General features: G+C 35.1%; 1 protein-coding gene across 2 annotated transcripts in view; it reads left to right on the forward strand.

The window, feature by feature from the left end:
* CTNNAL1 (catenin alpha like 1) overlaps window positions 1-24,873 on the forward strand; it is a 110,412-nt gene that overhangs the window by 46,311 nt on the left and 39,228 nt on the right. For both annotated transcript variants that reach the window (XM_072411885.1, XM_072411884.1), the window contains exons 2-7: window positions 5,514-5,703; window positions 15,802-15,989; window positions 17,471-17,590; window positions 17,902-17,991; window positions 19,009-19,179; window positions 21,523-21,723. In XM_072411885.1, coding sequence (XP_072267986.1) covers window positions 5,514-5,703; window positions 15,802-15,989; window positions 17,471-17,590; window positions 17,902-17,991; window positions 19,009-19,179; window positions 21,523-21,723 — 960 coding nt within the window. The remainder of the gene's footprint in view (window positions 1-5,513; window positions 5,704-15,801; window positions 15,990-17,470; window positions 17,591-17,901; window positions 17,992-19,008; window positions 19,180-21,522; window positions 21,724-24,873) is intronic.

Here is a 24,873-nt window from a genome sequence, read left to right on the forward strand (position 1 = left end):
TGTACATATACCTATGTAGTGCAGCACATTTATATTTATTTTTTTTAAATGGCAGCCCAAAAGCCTAGTGAACAACCACAATCTGACCATGAACTTTACAATTGTTCCATTGACATGCATGCTTAGATTACCCAAATGTGCAATAAATGCTTGAAGAAGAGGAACAGTTGGATATCCCTCCCCACTTCCTACAGACAATATTAAGTTGAGTTATAACAAAAATTCTAGGTCATTACAGAACAATCTGTAAATTCTTCACAAGCAGATGGCCAAAGTCTGCTATCTACAGAAATGATTGTCAAATTAGACAAGTCTGGGCCGCAATCACCTCATGCCTGTCAGTATTTTTACCAAATCTATACCATATGTAGAACCATTGTGGAAATGATTATCTCACTGTTTTCATTGCTTTTTTTTCTTACTTCAGTTCCAAAGTGCATACAAGCTGATTAATGTGAGTCTACAGACAGTACACACCTTTCCTGATGGCATTAAAATTCCTGAGATTGTTCTGTATGTCAGATCTATGTGTAAACAGTGTTAAAGTCTTTGTCTTTATAACATATGAGTTCAAGGTGAGGGAATGTGCTTATACAGGATGAAATAGGAACATCTGCGTGGTCCCAGTATTACAGTAGTGACTTAATGAAGAAAGTACATTTTTTTTCAAGACTAATGCAAGTCTTTAAAAGTGTGAATTTAAAACCTATTTACCAAACAAGAATGACGGATTGCTTAATTGTTATTAGATTGATGCTGAAACAGTACACATCCCAAAATATTGCAATAAAGGTGAGAACATTCCTGTGATTTGCCGAAACCCCACCTTTTTGGAGCTATCTTCACATCATGACTGTTCAACAAACCTGCAAATGAATATGAATACCATATGATTTTTTATTTTGCACCGGTATATTTAAATATATACAGCAATTCTTACTGAATAATTTTATGCTAAATGTACAAACTCTTGAAAAGTTATCTGGTTCCTTTAAGGTATTCTTAAAATTCACACAGAGGCTTCCCTGCAGTGTCTTTTGAAGCCAACCATGAAAATTGTGTGATGGTACAGAAATTGTAAAAATTGTATTGTAAAAAAAAATATATATATAAAAAAAAAAGAAATACAGAAATTGTATTGTAAAAATTAGCTGTTAAATTCATCTCATTCCATCAGCTTAGTTGGTGTAACTTACAATAACGGTGACCTGGGCTTATTTTTGTAATATTTTTTTCACTGACACAGCATATACTACAGCAGTTTAAATGCTGAATAGTTTACATTCCCTGCAATACTAGATTAGTACCCTTAAGTAGTAGCTGTAAACATTTGCTAAAATCTCATATACTTTAGCATTTTAATGTGGTTTTCAAAGTTATTTTTAATCTTTTTAATCTACAGCTTTCATTAAATTAATTAAGACCCCTGTGGAGGCACTTCTTTTATAGGCAATTCTCTCCTTATTCCTGTGTCCTTATTCCCAGTTATTTTCCTATCTTACCCTGTCACATGAACTGTACTGCATCACAATACATTTCCTTTGTAATTGTATTGCAATGGTATCGTAAATCTGTTGGTGACGGGAGCCTAATCTTGTGTTTTTCTTTTTTTAAACTTTCTATTGGTCCTTCAATTCACCCATGGTTTCAGAACACGAGAGATCTTACTTTCTTACTAAATGGTAGAAGGGAGTAATTTCTATCAATTTCATTTATTGGCACCAGTATATTGCCTCCGCTTGGGTGCTACCTGCCTACTCCTTTTATTAGAATGGTCGTTCACTATTAGACTGTGTAAGTTCATACTTTGCTTACAGTTGTGTTTCATGATTCACTTGACTTTTTGTTGAGTTTATCATTTTTTCTGTGGCATTGTTATGGAATCCCCCCCCTCATTTTTTAACTTAATCATAATTAACTTTGATAAACCCTGGTATTTGTACTTTTTTGTGTTTGTTCCTCCTAAAGGGAATTTAAAAAAACTAGCCTATTACACTGTACATTATCTAAATGTTAACCAGTAAGAGCATTGAAGTGTCCCAGTCTATGCAATATGGCAAAATAAACACCAATAAAAGGGTTGTTTGGACGTTCAGGCATTGATCATACACATTGGACATATTGGTCTATACAATAAATAAACATGGAAAGGGTGGCATGTAATTATTAGAATACATAGAATTGCATTTGTATATTGGCAGGTAAAGGCTTCCATTACAAACAAGTCAGAAATCAGCCCATTCTCTGTATTGCTGAATTCTGCTTAATTTCTCCCCAGTGAGAGGGAGAGAGGGTAATGTACATTGCATGGTACATTGGTAGCAAGCTGCCAGAGACAAGGTCTATTTTATCAGATCCATGTCAGCAAGCAAACAGATTTTGCACAATGGTGACAGCTGCTGCTTGTTGCGAGCAGTAGATCACATTGGTAAATAATATACTAGACTCTGTTCAAAGGCCTTGGATATACTGTTATTTAAGCATCTAATAAAACAAGCAGCTCCTAAGCCATACTTGCTTATGCTCCATAAAACATGAAATCTCTGAAAATGATCGAAGGTCATGCTGCAGTAGCAGAAGTGGCAAGGGTGTGCTTTTATAGGCTGTGTGCTGCAGAAAATGTCATAAAACAATGTAAAGCAGGATTTCCTTTTTATGTACAAAGCCTTCGTGAGAGGAAGACCTTTATATAAATGTACCTGTGTTATGTGGAGTAGCTGCATTGCAGTTTTATAGATCTGCTTACCTGAGGATTTGTTTTTAATGTCACGTAGCATCCCACTGTGAGCCAGTTTAAAAAAACGTCTGGTTTAAACAAATTCCTGGACCTGAGAATGATTGGAATGATTGCATTAAATGTCAGGAACTTATGTAGAAAATCATTTCTAGTCTAAACAAGCTCCAAAAATGGCAAACTAGAGAAATATTTATGGCAAAATTTCTTTTTAGTAAATGTGTCTGAATATTTCTTCAAATTAAGTTTCTTGTTCACAGAAACTTCAAATTCCATAAAATTTAGTAAAATGAATTGATTGTACAAATAGCATGACCAGCTATTAATTCTGTCACGTGATTTGATTTCTTGTAGTCCATCAGATACAAAATGAGAAACCCTAAAGTAGCTTCTAATGCTTATTGTGTAGATGTTAAAAGTGCAGAGGGAAATAGAACTAAATAGAGTTTAAAAAAAAAAAATGTCTTTCAACTTTTAAATTTACTTCACATTAAACAATAGGGAACATGTCAGGATTTTTTATGGTAATTGTAAAACAAATAGTTAACATTTCATACAAGCTTTGGTATGTTAATGTCATATTCAATTCTTTTATGTTATTTTGTACATGATAATTAGAGAAGTACAAATTATAAAATTCACTATAAATAAAATGATAATCCTAGTAGTTAGGAGTTTTATTTTTGGTCTGTGTTAGTGAGTTACCCTCACTTTCTGTCTGATACAAATTTGTCAAAAGTGAAGGGAAATCTTCAGGTTAAAATTCATTGTATGGCTTTGTTTTAACATTCATATATAAGTACCCTTTTGTATTTCTTTTGCTAACTTTAATTCAAGCCCTTGAAAGAATGAACATAAGATGTATAAACCCTGTAAACATATATTCATTTTAACACAGGATTTACTATGCCTTCAAAAACTACAAGTCATTTAATAAAGCTTGTCAGTATGCCACACTATGCAGTCGTGTACCAGTTTTGCACTTGCCAAAATCCCCACAGAGTGATGTGAATAAAGAAATAGAATTTGCAAAGCTGCTAGCAATGAAAGTGGGAATGATTGCTCCTGTCTTCTAGCTGCACAATGGCTGATTAGGCTTAAGTATAAGAGGGGACTGATAGATGTTCTGTGCTCCAACTCTGCAATTACAAATACAACAATATATGTCAGAGAGAAAGAGTTGGCACCTTAATCTGAGTCTTTGTCTTCCAGAGGAAGCTTGTTTATATCCGTATTTTGTAGAGGTTTTATTGCCTCTGTAACTTCTAATGAAGCATGAAAGCATTGCACCTTTTAGAATTGCTAAATGACATTCTCTGATTCTGAACAAACATAAACTCACATTTTACATGGTTTTATCAGATAGAAATTTATATTTAAAACATTTTGTTTTTACTTTTAACTCCAAGACAAGTTTTTTATGCTTTTTGTTACCACAATGGAAGATATGTCCCTGCCTGACAAGCCAATTGGGGCCAAAAGGCTCTGCAGTTAAAATATAACTGAGGTTTTACATTTTACTTACTGTATACATTTAAAAAAGTTTGATATTTTTTTAAAAGTTTATTTTAGGTAAACATAATAACCAATATGTTCTCTAATTAAATACTCTACTTTTTATGCAGCTAAGTTAAGCAAATGTGCACATAATAGGGCCTGTTTATAAGGGGGTGAACAGGCTATTTACCAGCTGTTCTCCACTTTAGAAAATGAACAGTTAATGTGTTAAAGTTAAAGTGATGGATTTTCTTATTGCCAATTGATGTATTATAGTACCGCTTTGCTTTTAAGCCAATCACCAGGGAACAAAACTTTTGGAGAACTAAAAACCTTTTTCTGATCGATCTATCTATCTATCTGTCTATCTATCTATCTATCTATCTTTATAAATAAATATATAATAAAGGGTGTGTGTGTATATATATATATATATATATATATATATATATATATATATATATATATAGTATATATATAGGAACAATGATAATAGAAGTGTGCAACAAACTAAAGTGGGTATGGAAAATATATATATATTTTTTTTTTTTTTTTTAAAAAGCATTGCTAGAATAGAACCCCACGAGCATGCTTTCTATCCTAGCTAACAGTTGACTAAAACACATACAATTAACAGATAGCGTACATACCTTGTTCATATAATATATTGCTGCCTTTTACCTTTTCCCTTCAACATATTTATACAATGCATGATTTAGGTAATATGAAATAAATGTTTAATTTAAATACCATGGTTAAAGACTGTAATGCATTTAAGCAGTTTGTGACTATTTTTGAACAGTTATAGTTGCACCCATTAGCTGCAAGTATAAACCATTTGGTTAGCATTTGTAATTGGCAAAAGTAAAGCTGTATTGCAGTGGGTATAGTTTTGGTGTTTTGTTTTATTTGCTCTAGGTGATTAGAGAGGATCAAAATGAAACATGAGTTCTTCTACTGAGGATTAGTTTTGGTCAAGATGACGAACAAGAGATTTGTATAAGGACTTGCTAGTGATACGAAGGGAATTCAGAAATACAATTAAGGATTACTTTGGGACCAGATAATTTAGAAGATTAATTTAAACAGAGAGCTTGATAATCAGCCAGTCAATCTGGTATATAATCATGCATGCAAATGTTTATTTAGGCCTTTTTGTTATAAAATGGAATGTGCACGTAACAAAGAAATATTATATATAAATTATCTCTTTTTATATATCTTTTTTTTTTCTGATGTTCAAAGGTTTATAATAATAACTCTCTTTATATTTCATTTCTAGATAACAACACTTATAAACCACAAAGAGAAACCAAAGAAGTCTGAAAAGACATTGCAGGCTATTCAGCGTGTTGGCCAGGCTGTAAACCAGGCTGTGGCAAGGTTTGTGACTGTTGGAGAAACAATAGCAAATGAAAATCGAGAGCTCAAAGAAGAAATGGTTATTGCCTGCAGTGAGGCCAAAAGAGCGGGTAAGCCTGTATGTTTTTATTACTGCCACGCGTAATGCTTATGTCAGTTTTGAGTAAGGTTGTTCAGACCTTGTTAGATAATGGTGTTAGTTAGCAGAACATTCTATCGCACCTTTTAAGCAAAAGCAGTTTTATTCTGTAAAGAATTCCCGAGTAGTGTAAATAACTACCAAGTGCCATTTAAAAGCATATTTTCTCTTTTGACTAATTTTATGTTTTGTTTCAAAACACCCCTTTTTGCATCATTCTAATAAAAGTCTAATATGTTAAGGGCTGATTCTGGGTGTACCTAATTTTGGTTTTAGTTGGTTTTGGAGAACATACATTTTTGTTAGTCACCCAGTGTTTAAAGCGCATACAGAAGTTGATAGTTTGTGTAAACTTCAGCTGTCCAACTGCTTTTAGAACTCAGAGGATAGAACTCAGTATAGGATAACTGCTTTTAGAACTCAGTATAGGATATTGTAGGATCGATGGGATGATATACAAGGCAGTAGAAGGAACAGGTATGTTGCTTGAGATGCAGATATTTATGCACCGTGACGTGTGGCTGAAGAATCAAGGATTTGGGGTGTTGGAAGACAAAAGTGCCAGAAAGGTAAGTATATATGCTCTTTGATACAGTGTGGGATTTTGTGTACATGTGAGCCTGTAGTGACGGGGTCACTTTGTATCTTGATAAGGTTTTTTCCTAGGTTTTTTAGCACATGCATGAACAAAGTGTGTGCAACTAAAATTTCTGCAAACATAGTTACATAGTTTGAGTAGGTTAGGTTGAAAAAAGTCATAAGCCTATCAAGTTCAACCACTAGGGAAATAAACATATCCCAGATATAAAACCCTATGCACATAGTTGGTCCAGAGGAAGGCTAAAAAAACACTTTGCTTCAACAGGGGAAAAAATTTCTTCCTGATTCCATGAGGCAATCAGATGTTCCCTGGATCAACAGTCTCTGTTATTTTTACTTCAAAGCCTTAATACCCGGTTATATTCTGTGCTTCTAGGAAGCATCCAGCTTTTTCTTAAAGCAATCTATAGTAGTTGCTGAAACTACTTCCTGAGGGAGCCGATTTCACATTTTCACAGACTTTACAGTGAGGAATCCCTTCCTTATCTGGAGCTTAAACCTCTTTTCCTCCAGACGCAGAGTGTCGTCTTGTTCTTTGTAATGATCTCAAAGTGAATAATGGGGAAGAGAGTTCTCTATATGGACCATTTATAAATTTATACAGGGTGATCATATCCCCCCTTAAACGTCTCTTCTCAAGAGAGAATAGATTCAGTTCAGCTAATCTCTCCTCATAGCTGAGCTCCTCAATTCCTTTTATTAATTTAGTTGTCCTTCACTGCACTCTCTACGATTCCACAATGTCCTTGTTGTGAACTGGTGCCCAAAACTGGACTGCATATTCCAGATGTGGTCTGACCAATGCTTTGTACAGGGGCAGGATAATGTCTCCATTTCTGCAGTCTATTCCTCTTTTAATACAAGAAAGTACTTTACTAGCTTTAGATATTGCAGCTTGGCATTGCATGCTGTTATTAAGTCTATGATCTACCAGAACCCCCAGATCCTTTTCCATTTCTGACCTCCCCCAAATGTATTCCCCCTAGACAGTATGAAGCATGCATGTTGTTAGCTCCCAAGTGCATAACTTTACATTTATTTTTTTTATATATTAAATGTCATTTGCCACTTGGCTGCCCAAACAGTAACATGATGAAAAATTGTAATATGGCTGCCAGTATTACAACCCTAATATTTGTTATGCTTGCTGCACATACTCATCAATTTCCATCCAGTCTGTTTCAAATGTTCGGAATCTTTGGTATATTGTATAATAATATTTTTTTGAATAATTTGATTCAGTGGTCCCTAATTCACTGAATGACACATGTTCACTGATTCACTGTTGTTTTTTTTTTCTTTTGCTTTTTAACAATTTTATACTAATTACAGTGAAAAAATATGATCAACAATACAATCCTAAATAGTTTTCAATTCTACCACACATGATTATGTTGAATTAAATAAGAATGTCATAACCTGACTCATTATTTTCATTTTGATTGAAAGCAGAACTAAACCCAAAAATTAAAAAAAATGTGACTAGACAGGTCCTTTATTGTAATAGGGGCATACAGTGTCCCATCTGCAAAAGAATAACCTTACCTGTTTGATTGCGATTTTTTTATTTGCACTCACTGTTCCCCATTCTGTGGCCAATGCTGACAACTTCTTTCTTCCCTACCTGCTTTTGCTTTTCGGACATCTTGATTGACCAGGCCAGGATTCCTTAACTCCCACGCTGGAGTTCACACAATCTCAGAAGCCGTAGCGGAATCCAGGATGTGTCTGGTATCCTGGCACCCATAGTAGTGTTTATATTTTTTTTTTTAGGATTCAGCTTAGGATGGTGATCTGGCAGGTAAGAAGGCTTATTGCAGAAAGGACTTTGTCTGTTCCTTCGGCAATAAGACAGCCTTTTTACTTGTAATACCAAACTGTCAGGTTGAAATGTGAGTGGATAGCGTAAGGAAATTTAAAGGTTTACTAGCGGGTAGTAATTTGTCATCTGTAATCATTATACTTTACTTTCAAAACTATCAAAAAGCAAATGTCTTCCAAATATATTTATTTTTCTCATTGTTAGTCCTGGCTGCTGTTTATGCAAACAGATTTCAGCCAAGACAAATATTTTTGTATGTGCTATGATTTATTATTTGTATGTCACTCATTACCAATACAGCAGTTAAGATGTGGCTTTGCTGATAATTCTAAGACAAACAGCACCTGTATTCTGAATTACTACTGTACATACTTTTTATGTCTTAGAGAAGCCACAAAGGGGAGTGATTTGACATCCCTTGTGGCCTGATAACTTTAAAATACTCAAACTTGGGCTATACTCAGATTATTGTGCCAAGCCACAAACCATATTGCTCAAATCACAGGCTGATTGGTAGGAGTGTACAAATATACGCAGTCTTAATCAAGGGAACTATTTTCATGAATTTCATGTTTTTGTATTGTAAGATTTTTTAAAAATACTAGATGTGTATTATTAACTTTGATGAAACCCGTAAAAGAATGAAAGTTCAGCTTACTAAATATAGTAAGACTATATACAGTAAGACTGCATACATTTAATCCATTTATTTAAAATGGATAAAAATAGAAATATACTTTTTGCCTTTTTATTCCGTTTTTTTTTTTTTTTGATAGTTATTTCCTGCAACTTTTTTTTTTTTTTCTTAGGTAGTTGCTGTCTATATAGACTCTAGTGATGGGTGCATGATCGTTGATAGTGACACAGGCTAAGTCTGTGTAAACTATATTAAAGTGCCGACATTTAGATTTGGGAGCCTATGTGACAGACAGTACAGAAAATGTAAACATTTTTTTAAATGATTTTTTTTTTTATATAGAAGTAGATTTTAGTAGTTACATTTACATATACTTTTAACTAGATTTAAAAAGGCATATCTTTCTAGTTTAGTCTGATTTTATTTTGTTTTGACCATATATATTAAAATACAGACTGATCTATAGATAAACTTGATGTACTTACCTGAAAAACAGGAAATATAAATTGGTTCAAATATAAACCTTTGGCACAAATTGTGTCTGTCATTGGTAACATTCAAAAACGGTAATCAATAAAAATGCCAATATAAAACCATAAATAAACATTATTAATAAATATTAAATGTATAATAAATAATCATGTTTCACAATAAAGTGAAAGGTAACCGTGACAAGGACTAAAATGAAAGCCTAACAAATTTGACAGGACCTTCTTGGATAGGAGATAGGGAGCAGTAAGCATGTGTGTCCCCTCATCCATAAAAGATTTTCTGGAATCTAGTTTGCAAAAGAAGGAAGTGGGCAAAAAGCATGTATCACCCTTTCTTTTGGCGAGGACCATACCCCTGGCTTTTCCCAATGGTGGCAAGGGCCATGTCAGATGTCAGAAACTGGGGTTGGTAACAAATCAGCTGTTTTAGTCTGATGGAGCAGAATAATCGAGAGCATACATAGAGAGGAGTAGTAAATGACAATTTTTTATTTATAATAATTACACACCATATGGTCATACAGCCAGTAAAATATTTGGAGTGCCTACACTATCCAATTGATGGCTCTATCAATCACAATGTCGATTTTTCTTAAGCAATGTGTATTTATACTGTCATTGTAAACTCAAAAAAGCATTTGCTTTGGGACTAAGCACGCAATATCAAGGCAATCTGACAAACAAGACTGGGCAGGCACAGATCTAGCTATCATCATTGATTCCTTCCACGGCTGGGACCTACTGTGATACCTGTCCGACATTGCAGCAGAGCATTTAAACCTGCTAGCAGGATTTGTTATCCAGTAGTGGAAAAACAGCCCAAGTTTCTTAAGCATTTTGGTTTAAATTATCTGACCGCTTAAAACATTCTTTGCAAAAGTTGGAGAAGCTCAGGAAGAAACCTACGGGGACATAAAAAACAGTTTATAAAAGCAGTTGTTTAAAAAGGAATTACTTGAACAGGAGCTTCAAAGGAAACTACTATTGCTGTGCGGTCTCTAGCAAGCTAAAATGCTTTATTTAAAAAACAATAATGTGTGTATATGTATGTATATGTTGTAATGGATACATCTATATACATTACACAAAAAATTGTATCAGTTTCAACCGTAATCCACCTGTGTTTACATCAGCATAATGACCCCACAGGACTACTATTCTAGTTCCTAAAAGAGTGTTCCTACAATCCCGTTTTCCTTAACTAGATTAGCTACAGGACACTAGATTGGGAGTCTACTGTGATACAAGGATTAGCCAGTAGTATAAAATTAAGGTAAGCATTTGATTACATATTTCTGTATTCTTGGCTTAACTCATGTGAGCATAACACAGGACACAGCTGACATAGGGGAACAATCGATGAAGAAAAAGCCTGTAATATAAAGTATTCACACAAGTTCAGCTGACCATTTTACAAGTTTTACTTTTGCTCCTTTCCTAGAATGACCTTGCACAGCTGCAAGTATATAAACTATAATTCATATTTGCTGTACTGACCACCTTCTCTCCAGAAATAATCCTAGCCAAGACTGCAAAACCTTTGCTTGACAATCCTGCCAATATGAACAGATTATCCACTTTCTTGATTCTGTTTTGGGGATAAACCATATCCATGTCCAAAGTGCTAAATTGATTTGTTGTGAATCTGGGGCCATAGGTAGCAGTTGCATGACTGACTGCCATTTAGCATGTAAGTATTAAGCCACTTTAATCCTAAATCCAGGAGAAGTCTGTTAAAACAACCATGTCTATAAGAAAAATACAAAAAGTTTGTTGAGGGCACACACCTGTAACACCCGTCTAGCAGACATAAAGACAGTTAGGCAATCCTTCAAAGCCAGGAATGATAGGGAGCAGAACTCAAGAGTATAAAAGGAATTTGAATTGTATTTCTTAAAAATTTAGGGAAAAGTTTCTAAATGGATGCAAGAACGTTGCAGTAACATAAAATGTTTGACCATTGGGTGAAACCTGACAAGGCCAACATCTGGAACTTCAGCCAGTTCATAAGCCAGCCTATAATATATATATATATATATATATATATATATAAATTAGAATATGTATTGAAAGTAAGTAGGCTTGCTGCTACTGTCAAGCTATATTTTTTAAATATTGGGAATCTTGATTATTTGTGCCAATGCCTTGTTTACTCAGCACAGCTATACAGTGGGAAAGCTCAAAAAGTAGACTACTACATTCTCTAAATTCCACAGAGATCTGCTGATTTCCCTGGCTGATGTTCATTTTTCTCATGTGCAGCAAGCAGGGTGTCAGTCAGGATTTCATACACTAACGGTGTAATTTTGCTCCTCCAGTTTTTGAAAGCCTCCCCTCGCTCACATCAATTGCCTCAGGGTGAATTGTGCTTCCAGGCTTCATGCCAGATCTGGTCATATTTTGTGGATTACATTATTTGGCTCCTTTTTTGTGTCATAAGCTCAGAAGGAAGGTTTTGTGACGCTATATTTACAGCTTTTGGCATGTTTTAGTGCTATTGACATTTGTACGTACTTTCTTAACAGACTCATGCACTGAAAAGGACGTCAAACCCCTCTCAGCTTCAACACACAGCTGGCGCTTGTAACTCCTTATCCATCCAGCACAGGTGATAAATCAACCCAGCTGAATGATAAAACAGTTTATCACTATCATGAATGTTCCTAAAATAATCAAAGCTCATATATATTCCTCAAAATGAACACTAGATAGGTTAAGAAGATTATTAACAATTGCACATTATAAGAAAAATATGCAGTAGGAGGTTTGTATACAAAAAGCTATATTTTTTAGTTTGAACTGAGAGCTTTTGTTTATGGTATTTTAGGGATAATGGAAATTACAGTACAACTAGCCCTAAATCCAGTTGCTATGTGATGCAAAAGTTTAAAACGTAACTAAAATAAAAACTAAACCTTTGCTCTAAAGCTGTTTTAGACCGACCACAACAGACCAAAAGTTGTAAACGCAGCATACTAATATATAGTGCATTGTCTCCCATTCCACAACTGAAGTGCCCCGAGAAGGTGTATTGAGTTGATTTCAGAAGTAATGACAAAATATTGTAGCATGTAAATGGGCCACAAGGGAATTTGGTTTTACCCATGGGCAGCACCGAGGCTCAGAAGTTAGCCTTTGCAGCGCTGGGTTGCAGGTTTAAATCTCGGCCAGGACATTATCTGCATGGAGTTTGTAGGTTCTTCCCTTGTTTGCGTAGGTTTCCTCCCACATTCCAAAAACATGTTAGGTTAATTGGCTTCCCCCCCCAAATTGACCTTAGACTGTATTAGAGACATATGACTATATTAGGGACATTAGATTGTTAGCTCCTTCGAGGGACAGCTAGTGGCATGACTATGGACTTTGTACAGCGCTATGTAATATGTCAATGCTATATAAATACAACAATAATAATACCCAGATAAAAACCCACAGAAACTCAACAGCCACAAAAATCGTACAACGTTACTAAAGCAAGCATGTCAAACTCACGTTCAAGAGTTGTATAGACAATTTTAACCTCATTTGTGGGATGCACTGTAACAAAACTCAATATTAAATATGGCGTAGCTGTTTAGGAAGAAAATGTGTCCAAAACTAGTAAGGAAAACGCTGTGGCTCCAAAGTAGCCAGTTTTATTTTTTATTCTTTTTACTGGAAATAACTGACATGCCAAATGGTAGCATGAATGGATCTAAGACATTTTCATCTCATCTTTAAACCATGCTATATTCAGTACAAGGGGAATATTGGAAAGTATAAAAACAACTTTGAATGTGGACAAAATGATTCTAAAAATGTATGAAAAGGGTACAAACAATGACAAATATAAACTACACATTGTACCATATTAATTGTGAGCAGGCAGGTCCTATTTTTCTCATCTTTGGGAGTTAAATTCCAGCCTGCTCAAGCTAGATGGCCAAAGGTCTGGAAGAGCACAAGATGAAGACGGCAATCCAAGTAAAGGAGGGCAGGTGCGTTCAATTTAAAAAAAAATGCGTTCAGGCAGGCAAATTTATTTTATTTTGGAAGGGACATTGCCTGCCATTATCTTGGCAGTAATGCACACAGGGGAATTTGTTGAATTGCTATTAAAAATACATAAATACAGATAGAATGGTGTCTATTTAAAAAGCGAACCTCACATTCACCAAACATTCTCTATAGAAGAATCAATCACTGAAGCTGAAAACACTGAAGAATGTTCTGTGAATGTCAGAAAATCTGTTTTATAAGTACACCCCATGAGGTATGATTGTTTACATATGAAAGGCAGGAGAGAGGAAAGTTGAGGTGCCTGCTTGTGCTACTTACCACAATGAATAAATGAGCAGGTTTTGTATGTTGCTTAATCAATTGTTTCTCTTGATTGTGGTCATGTCTATAAAATAAATCATGCTTTCTGACCAAAAGTGGCATCATGAAATAAATACCCTAAAGTGACTCAGTTACGTGGTCACAAAAAAACTCAGCCTGTAAACAATGATGATCTATTTGTTTAACGGCATTTTAAACCATTTTTATGTATTTAGTTGCTTTTGGAGGTATTCATATCACTAATTCTGTAGCTTTATGTAGTTCTGGATGCTTTTTGTTCATGCTGTTGGTATGAGAGAAAGAAACGTCTGATATACACATCTCCGCTGGAATCTAATAGGATGAGGCTTCCTGGGGAGAAATCTTTTTACTTTGCCAGGAAGAACAGGTATTCTCTGAGCAAAAGCTGATTTACCATCTTAAAACCTCCCTGTTATTACAGAAACAATAGTGTAAAGTGTAGGACTACCTAGCAAAAGAGATCTTAGTTGTAGAGAAGGGTCTTGTGTCATTCAGGACTTTGCAGAACTCTGTGATTTTAATTATGAAATGTCACTTGCAAGTGGAGTTGTTAAATATTCGCCTAGAGTCTAGCTTTTTCAAAATAAATTGTTCATACAGAATTACTTTCAGATGACTATACAGATGGCCAGTCATCTGAAAACAATCCATTTATTTAAATATTTTTGACATATAACATATACAGATGTAAAAGTGTGAGTTTGCCTAACAGACAAATAATAGCTTTAGTAACAGTGCTTTGGTAAATAAGAAAAAAATCATAGGGACCATTTATATCCAGTGCAATTGGCACATAACCTGCTGTAAGGTACACAAATCATCTGAATGTAATTATGAATCCTCCTCAGTTTCTTATACCACGGTGAGTTTGTTTGCAGAAATCCAAAGAGCCCTGGCCCTTCATAATGTTCTCCTGTTCATAAACAAACAGTGCTAAACACGGAATAGTTTGGCGGACCCCAAAGTGTAGTCAGACTCCATTCTAAGTTTCTCATTCAGCATATTCAAACTGCCTTAAGTCTGTATAGGAAGGTCATGAGACCAAAGTGTGATGTAAAATTTATGTTCATCCCTCAAAGAACTGATTTTTGTCTTTATGAATAGTGTAAAATGGACTGAAGTCAAATTGTGGGTCTATAACCTATTATAACCTATTATAACCTAAAACCAATGGCAATAGTTTTAATATTAAAGCAGGACATCAGCCATTTTCTACTGCTAAGTGCACCTCAGATCTTCTTCTTTCTTGGGGAGGTAGTGAGCATTTCTTTCTGCTGGACTGAGTTGGACTCATGATTTGTGAGAGGTAGGTAACTTAAGGACTACTATGAGCCCTAGCTGTATAATGATGTACAACTGGGAATGTGTTATTGACTGCCTGGGCGTATAAGTGCAGCACTAAATAGAGGAAGAATTGGGGTACGACAGTGGAGCATGGAGGGAGTGAGCTTGAACGTATCAAAGAGATATTGCAAACACTTCAAATGGTTTATTTAAATGATTTGGAGCTAAAAGAGATATTTAAAGGTAGAGTTTACATACACTTAAAGACTACTCAGCTCTAAGATCCTGAGGGTAAAATGTTAGAGCCACATATTATGAAAAGGGCTATTGTTTTTGTCAGATATCTTTAGAGATATGTGGTCAGTTTGTATGCAGGTGGTGCTAGTTGAGTTCCTAATGCCCCAAATAATTGCAAACCAGTATGTTGACTTGTAGGAATCAATAAGTATAACCAATTTTCAATTTTACTAGCTTTAGCTGCAATGAGGGCCCCTGTTTGCACTTCTGTACTGTCATTGTCCAGCCTCCAACTTTGCCCTTCTAAATAACACAAACAGAACTGAGCTGCTGGGGCCAACCAGCAATTCTAAAATTAATTTTTATTTTTGCATAACAGATTTTAAACTAGAACTGTCCAACTCCAAGCCTTAAGAGCCAGTATCTACTAACATTTTTAGTAAGGTATTATTTATGAAAATCGTGGCCTGTGTCCGGCCTTTGAGGATTGTATTTGAACAGCTATGTTTTTTTTTTGTTTGTTTGTTTTTTTGAAGAATAGACTATTTATACACTTTTTTTATATAGACAATAGACTATTTTTACACTTTTTTTAATGTCAATATCCATCTAAAATGATAGGCTACATATTAACTTAAACCTGCATTTTCCTTAAAGGTGAAACAATAGCTCAATTGACTGATATGAGCATTGAAGAACGTCCGGATCCTGATGGCCGAGTAACCATTTTCACTGATAAGACCGGAGTGGTAAAAGCTGCTAGACTTCTACTTTCTTCAGTTACGAAGGTGCTGGTGTTGGCAGACAGAATTGTCGTTAAACAAATTATCACTTCCAGAAACAAGGTACTTAGGTTTATTGTTAATGGCTTCAATCCATTTGCAAAAGAAAGATGTGTTTCTGCAGCTTTATCAATGACATCAGATTAGATTTTCTTCTGGTAAACAACTATTGCTGACATGCCCAGCGATTTATCTTTTTTTTCAAATGGTGCTACAATGCTTATGTCAGAAATTTCCAAGTGTGTTCAAAAAGAAATCCATATTTTAAGTCCCTAACATTAAAAAAGAAAAAAAAAAAGTCTTTTTCGTGTGTTCTATATTATATTTATAGCTTTTTTAAAATACCCTTTTAAAATGATGTATCTATTATGCCAAACTCAAATAACAGTTATCTGTCAGTAAGCATATTTGAAAGTTCTAAAATAAAGAGAGGATTACCTTAGAAGTTTCACAAAAACCAACCTCTAAATATAACGAAGTACAAAAAAATCATCAGACCTGTAGCCAGGTCTGCATCCATATGAGAGGAAAAGACCAGGTTAACATATATAGGTAACAGTATACAGATTTTTTAAAATCAAAAGATTTCTGCCAAAACAGGCTGCAAAATGTGCTGCAATTCCAAATAATAGAACCCTAACACAACACAACTAAAAAATGTGAACAATCTTTGTGTTGGGTTAGGAAAATACCCTTGATACTATAAATGATACATGTGATAATACATGGTCAACATTATTTATTTGAGGTCAACAGAATGGTGTGAATTGGTCACCAACCCACCTTTGACAAATAGATTTTTTTTTATTGTTTTGTGTTACTGTACTGTTAAATGTATTCTTTTTGTGATTTTTGTACTCCAAAAATGGACAAGAGGGAATAGCCAGACCTCTTAGAAAACCTGTTGCTAGGTTTCTCTTATCTTGATATGGATTTTTGTTCAGCTGAAGAGTAAAGCTGCTGGCAAAATCTTCACCCCTGACATCCTAATGAGTGTGCCCAATGCCAAGATGTAAGGGGTTCCTTATATTCCTTCAGTAGGGGTCCTGATCGAAGCAGCTGAAGAAAGATACCTAATGCATAAGAGATTAGCCAATGCGAAAGATATTGGTTGTAGTTGGATTAAGAACAACACATTTGAATGAGAAAAGGCAGGGTGGTTGGCAGCACCCACCATTTAACCTAACATATGAACTGCTTCCTTTAGAGTGGGAAGCGATATTTGCTTGACTTTAAATCTAGATCTGATCTAAAAAAAAAAAAATTGGAAGCCCTAGATCACGCACTATTTTCCAACTGATTTCCAACTAGAACAACATGTCACTTTTCATCTATCTAACCGGGACATCCTGGTTGCCAGGTGAGGCTTTGGACTGTGACTCACCACATGCACCTATTCCCCCAACTCTTGTTCTCCCCTATTTCACCCATTCTCTTAATGTCTTCCAGTTACATTTCATAATTACTCTTTATCCCCTTGTCACACTGAAACTAGTACACAGAAGTATGAGGCAAGTTCCAAAACTAAACAATTTCTTTTTCAGGTCCTTGCAACTATGGAGCTTCTTGAAAAAGTGAGCAGTTTTCAGGAGTTTGTTCAGATTTTCAGCCAGTTTGGTAATGAAATGGTGGAATTTGCCCATCTTACTGGAGACAGACAAAATGTACGTATTATACCTTACACTGGCCGTGGGAACACAAGGCACATGCTGATTAAAGAAAAATATTTAAGACTTAATCTGAGTGGGAGAAAATGTTTTTTCTTTCTGACATTGTCAGCCATCAAAAGATTTAATGAGAACTTTATTGCACATTCCTTTCTGGGAACTGATGGCAGGAAAAACAGACTTTTTCTGTATTTGAATTTGTAAAAGCAATACCATACTTACCACTTATTTATTACCTATTTATTATACATTATATTTTTTATTTGTTCAGTACTAGAATATGATCTTTTTTAACTATTTCTCTGCAGGATTTAAAAAGTGAAAAGAAAAAGGCAAGCATGGCAGCAGCAAGGGCTGTGCTGGAGAAGTGTACTATGATGTTGCTCACAGCGTCCAAGGTGATAAATTCCGCTGAACTAAGCTAAATGTATATTATTTATTTATTGTAACAAAATGAATGACTTTGCAAAATCTTAAACCATACATTATTTTTTAAATCTAACCTTAACATTAACAACACTTTTTGGCCTGCTGCTAGAGGGTGGTAAGTAAACCTTTCCTCTAATGAGTTCTATGTAGTGGTAGCCACGTAAGGACCCCTCAGCACCCTAGAAGGGCTCTTTGGAGACTTTGGGAGGCAAAACATTTTGGACATTAAAGAGGTAATGCCAATCCCCTTGTTTTTACAGCATTGTATAAGCTAGTACCATGCCCCATTACTAAGGAGCATCCATCAAACAGTTGACATCCATGTGATTTTTCATATTATTATTTATGACCTTCATTTGTACTTTGCCATTCAAGATAAAAAAAAACTGCATTCTTCCTGTGTTCTCCTAAAGCAGCTCCTAATTTTGTTGGATGCACAGTAATGTGAGTGTTCCATATCGCGCATGCAGAACATTCTGAGATGTAATGTAAACCTTTAAGTAGTGAATGTCAGAGTGCCAGGTTTTTTAGGTTCTTTATCTAAATGTAAAAGTCCCAAACCAAACAAGTACATCTAAGTAATAGATCTTTTAAAGCTTCTTGTCTAAAACATTAAAAAAACTGAAATGAGTGGGAAAGGTAACACTCAACTTGGCTTAGCAGTTAGAAGATTTTTTCACGATAGGAGTGCATAAGGTACTGTTGCTGAATTTCTTCTAATTAATGGGCTAGTTGCCTGCCAGTGTCTAGTAACACTACTTTGGGGGCCCATTCATGAAGGGGTGAATCTGAAATTCACTGATAAATTCTGTGGTGGAGAATCATCCAGGTCCATGTGTTTGAACAGCATCAATTGATTTTCTTCTAGAGAATGTTTTGGTTAATGTCAGATTCTTCACTGCTCTATAAATAGACACAGATTGTATGATTCTGTTTAAAATTGTATATGTTCTCTAATGGCTGTAAACAACCTTTTTTTTGTTTAGACTTGCCTAAGGCACCCTGATTGTGAATCAGCACGTATTAATAAAGAAGGTGTCTTCCAAAGGATGAGACTAGCATTGGAGCAGGTCATTAGAATTGTAACTGACTCACGACCAAACGGGGAAACAGAAATTGTACCTATAAGTATTTATAGTGGAATTAAAGAGTTTAAAGTAAGATATTATTTTTTTGTTTGTTTTTTATAAACTGCATTCATACTAAATCACTGCACCTATTTTAAAATGGTCATGCATAACTAAAATGTTTTACCATTAAGGTCTTTTTCCATAATGTCCTGGTTTGTAAAAACAATAGGAAATAAAATCTCTTCAAAGTTAAGATTGTTTCTCCTTAACAAATGTCATTGGAACAAGTGTCCCCATTGGGAACTTTTTGTTAAATTCCAGCTCTAGTGACAGCTTGTTTTTTTTTTTTCTCTTTACCTTCAACCCCAATTACAAGAGTTATCAGGACACACAGAGTGAATGTATTGTTTATTGTAGTTATTTGAAAAATAAGCAGTTCTTTTCACGTATTAAAGCTCATGACAGTTGTCTCAGATAAGTTTGACTTTCTCCAAATGTATTTTACAGTGTATATCTGAGCCTTAGAAACAAGTCTGTATTGTAATCCAATGAATTCATTCATGTGGCCCTAACCCAAAGAGATGATCCTGTTCATGTGCCCCACTTTGTCACAATGCCCTCTATTTTCTGGACTCCTAAATGTTTTTTTTTTTTCAAGACGCATATACTTTTACATACTATTTTTAGGAACTCTAAAGTTCTTTCAAAGTTTAGAGTGAGTGCCTTTTACTTGAAAGCTCAAAAAGGAAATGTGTTGGAACAAGAAATTTCCTATCTCATAAAGCAAAAACTGATTTTGAGCTTTTTTATGAATCAAATATTGCTTTTTAACCTCTTTAACACATTTTAGAAGATTTCACTAATGTGAATGAATGTACAAAAATTTTGTCACAGCTTAATGAGGCAAAGAGAAGGAATTCCTATAATACAGTTTCTCTTCTAAGCACCTTGCTTACATACAGGGCAAAATATATTTAGGGGACAAAGAAAAGCTTGAATAGAACTGTTCACAAAACCCAATTCATTTTGATAATATTTTCTACGTTTCATGCCATTTTTAAAGTATTTATATGACATTTAGTTCTCAAGTGTTTGCTGTCATTCTCATAGTAAGTGTCCGTTGTCCAGAAGTCCTTTATATCAGTGGTCCCCAAACTTTTGGAGTTTGCGGACCACTAAATATACGGACCACACATGCAAGGGGAGCCACGTGTCATTTAAAGGAGAAGAAACTTCCCCCAGAGTGATGTTATGATGCCAGAACCTGCCACTCTCCCATCGCAGATCTAAGTCTGGCCCGGAGCCTGAGCCACGGACCACCGCTGGTCTTCATGCTCTTGCAGTCCAGCTGTTAGACGGGGTCCCTGCTTTATATTCTCATGCTTATCTGTCTGATGATGGAACAAGCAAATGGTACCATGTAAAATGCCAATGATCTTTTAGATCAAAAATGTTCCTCCTTAATAACTTGCCAAAACTTAATTTCCCTGAATCCACACAGGTAGCTAAATTGAGATCTTACAATAACATCCTCAATGCAAAAAGATGTTGAATATTTCCAGCCAAGCACTGCAAATCTTTGTAGTATTATGCGTCACTTTTGCTAGAAAGTCAAATTTGGTGTATTTGCTATGAGGACTTTATAGTAAAGTTTTGTTTTAGTGATGAAGTTGCTTTAAGTAGACCTCATTCAAAGTGGTAATATGGCTGACAAGACAGATGTCTAAAAAATATTCTGTTATAGTCATAATATAGTACAGTCTTGAAAAAGTTCAACTGTAGGCTTTTTTGGATAACGGCAAGCAAAAAATTCTGAATACTTTTGTTGGGCAAAAATTACTTAGTATAATCTGTATACGTTGGATGCAGTATCTCTTGTCTTAGGTAGAGTCTGAGGCTGGGGTTAGATGTGCACTAGTTCTGTGCACTGTGAACATCACATTCAATATGCAGTTTATTGTTGGCCAATTAGTTCATAATACACAGTACAACCATTGCCTATTCACACTCAAACCCCCCCCCACAATTTTTAATCCTTTCCATTTTAAGTTACATTTTAATTTAGCTTAATTAAAAATTAAAACATTATTTTTGATACAATTGGATATTGCACTGATATTTTTAATCTATGGAAGTCATTCTAGGTGAAATGGCTTTTTCCTAAACCAGGCAGCAAAAGAAATAGGCAAGTTTGTAAACCCTGGAATTTGCTTATAAGTGCATTCACAGGGATTTAATTAAAAAAAAAAAGCTTGTTTAAGCTTAGTGTGGCTGTTTCTAGGCTCCTCATTATTAACACAAACAAAAATATATATCTGCTGTTAAAGCCCTATAGTCCTGGATACTGCCTTTGTATTTGGTACTAAAGTTTTTATGGTTTCCTCGATTACATATATTTTATTGTTATGTATTGTTTTCTTTTCTTTCTAGAGTAAAGTAGAAGGACTTAGAGATAACCTATATTTCCTGTCAAAAGAAAATCTTTCCACAATGTTAGAAGTTATATTGGAACATACAGAAGATTTCACAGACTCTGCCTATACCAGCCATGAAAACAGAGAGCGAATACTGGAACTATCCAACCAGGCCAAAATGGAACTAGAGCAGCTGGTTTCAGCATGGATACAAGCTGTAAGAGCTTTTTACCAAAGTAAATCTTTTTATATTCTGCAAAAACATGCATTACCATAACCTTTAAATTTGTTAGGACAACAGGATTTGATTAGTTATAAATAGGTGAAATTGACAGCACTGCATTTTGAGTTTAGCTTTAAAGAACTTCAGGGTCAATTAACATCTCCGACCTTTAAATCATTAACCCCATCACTTTTCTCCTAAATCACATTTCAGCTGAGCAGTTCCAATGCTGAAACTGTGAGGATTGTGGTTCTCATTAAATGCAATGTCTCAGTTTGTCTCAGTATATTCTGTGAATTACCAGAGACTGCCCAAGGGGAAAGAGGGCGAAAAAATAACAGAAGGCTGCTGTGAATGGCAGCGGTGGCTACCACTGTTGTCTCACAGAAGTACAGCTCAGCTGTACAGTTTTTCTTGGCTATTTTTTTGTAAATTTAGAGCAAAACACAATGATAGGACCATGGTCAGAAGAAGAAACTTTTGGTTACCAATTCATTCTTACAAAAAAATGTTGATCCTGAAGTTGTCAGTTGCATACTCCTTTGGCTCAGAATGTTATATTTTTAGGAATAAAGATTACTGAAAATAGTGTGTTCTTTACCTGGAACCCTTGAGTTAAGCCAAAGGCAGCTCTGGGTGGTTTATTAACAGAATCAGAACAAGCCATGTGTCGTTCATTCTCTTATTTCCACACTGCAACCTCCATAAACCTTTTTTGGTTTAACACTAAGCTTGTTGTCAGGTTTTCTTTCTTCACCTCCTCAGCACCATCACATATCCAATTAGAATGCCAGAAGAGGTATCTCAACAGTAACAAAAAGGTAAAAATTTTGAACAAAAGTTGTCTTCTGCAGTTCCCATTCTTTGGCATATGATTCTGTTTCTAAATGCAATCAGAGTTTATAAACCTTATGACATTATAGGATCATCTTTTTAAAGGTCTCTTTTCTAAGACCTACTGTGGTTTCTGTGAATAGGATGAACTGTAGTATTTTGTATTAGGAAACCATTTTAAGCCTGTTTACCTGAAAGTAATTTTGGTGTGGTTTTAACACTGTGCATACTTTCTGTGTCATCTATATGCAATTGTATTTTATACACAGTGTAATTTGCGGATCCTCTCTCTGGTCTATCTCAGAAAATGCAATTAGAATCTTTATGAATAACTACTAAGATAAAAGGGGACATGGTGTAGTATGGATACCATGACTTTTGTAGAAGAAAAGGACCAGGTCCGAAAGTAGACAACATGTTCAAATATAGACACTGTAGTCCAGGCCAACTTGTAAGCCAATAGTTGGCTCTTCCTGTACATTTATAGCAAATTGAATTACAGCAAAAATGCCTTAACATTAAAGAAAAAAGAATAATTAATTCATCTATTTAGGGTAAGTAACATTTTAACATTAGGGTGTACAAGATATTGTTTTAAGTAATACCGTATTTTTTGCAGTTTAAGACGCACTTTTTCTTCCCCAAAACTGGGGGGGGGGGAAGTTAGTGCGTCCAATACGACAAAGGTGTGATAAAATAACTAAAATAATATACTCACCAGATACCCGATCCTGCGTGTGTCTCTGGCTGCAGCAGCGTCTGTCTCCTCTTTTTCTTCCCCAAAACTGGGGGGGGGGGAAGTTAGTGCGTCCTATACAACAAATGTGTTATAAAATAATTAAAATAATATACTCACCAGATACCCGACCCTGCGTGTGTCTCTGGCACATGAGTGATCAGAAGGGGAATACCGGTATGAATGGCACATGAGTGATCAGAAGGGGAATACCGGTATGAATGGCACATGAGTGATCAGAAGGGGAATAATCTTTCAGAATCTTTTTTTTTTGTAGATTTTCCTCCTTTAAAATTGGGTGCGTCTTACATTCTGGAGCGTCTTATATTCCGGAGCGTCTTATAGGGCGAAAAATACGGTAATTTAGAGTAGGTTAAACAGGGAGTTGACAGTTTATGACCTTTTCTTTAGGGATCATTAAAGCAAATCACAAAATCTCCTATGATCAGGGTGAGATGAGTTTTCAAACTCTTTTATTCCTTGTATTCTTTTTTCTTTTTTTCACATATTTAAACTTTGATTCTGGTACAGGTAGTCACCGGGTTACATACAAAATAGGGACTGTAGGTTTGTTCTTAAGTTGAATTTGTATGTAAGTTGGAACAGGTACATTATTTTAATAAATGCAATTAGGACAGATGTTTCTCAACATATTATTTGGCAGCAAGGTGTCAGTTACTGTATAAAATCCTCACTGTGAACTAATCACAAACAAAGATTAACTTCTGGAGCAAGCTGTGCTTTGATATGCAAAAAGAAACAACTGCAGAGTTTGTCTTGGTCAATAAAGAGCTACAAGAGGCTGCAGAAAGAACTCAGTCCCTAAGATCACCCACAACATCAGCAGTGTTAAAGTGCTGCATGCAACAGGCACAGGTGTGTCTCTACAATACGGGAGCAATCATCCTGTGCTGTAAGTGAGGACACTGAGACAAATTAATTACAAAATGTTAATGCATTGATTCAATTCTCTTGAAAATGCAGTGTAGGTGTAAAGAAAAGATTATGGCAATGGCAGATTTTAAATAAAGTCAAATTCTACACCACCCTATTCACAAATTACTAATTGAGAAATCATTTGTTTGATAGTATTGTGATTCACTAAAGGAAGCTTGTCCAGACTTTAACCGAGGGAGACTAACTCTATTATATGAAAGCTATTCAATTTCTGGTGTGAAACAAGTTATGGTCTATAAGATTTTACTAGGGGATTGAAAACTCATCATCATAATGTGCATTTACCATAACAGAATACCAAAAAATGCAAACAAATTTGTGTAATGTGATGCTTTTATTAGAACTTGAAGAAGTAAGGGCAGTCCTGTCAGTCTATTAACTAGTATTCACCGGTCCAATGCCTGAAAAGTTTGTTCCATCTCATTGCAATGACATTACGAATTTGATAAATTCCTGTCAGTTGTTGGGAAGGTATTTTATTGTTTGGAGCATTTATGACCACATTGTAACTGACAAACATAACTCTAAAATTGAGTTCTTAATAAAAATTTAAAGAAAAATTTTGTTTAAATGGGTCATAAAATGCCACTAAATATTATTAGCAAACTTTGGGCCTG

Source organism: Pyxicephalus adspersus, chromosome 5, assembly GCF_032062135.1.
Source record: "Pyxicephalus adspersus chromosome 5, UCB_Pads_2.0, whole genome shotgun sequence".
Lineage (NCBI taxonomy): Eukaryota > Metazoa > Chordata > Amphibia > Anura > Pyxicephalidae > Pyxicephalus > Pyxicephalus adspersus.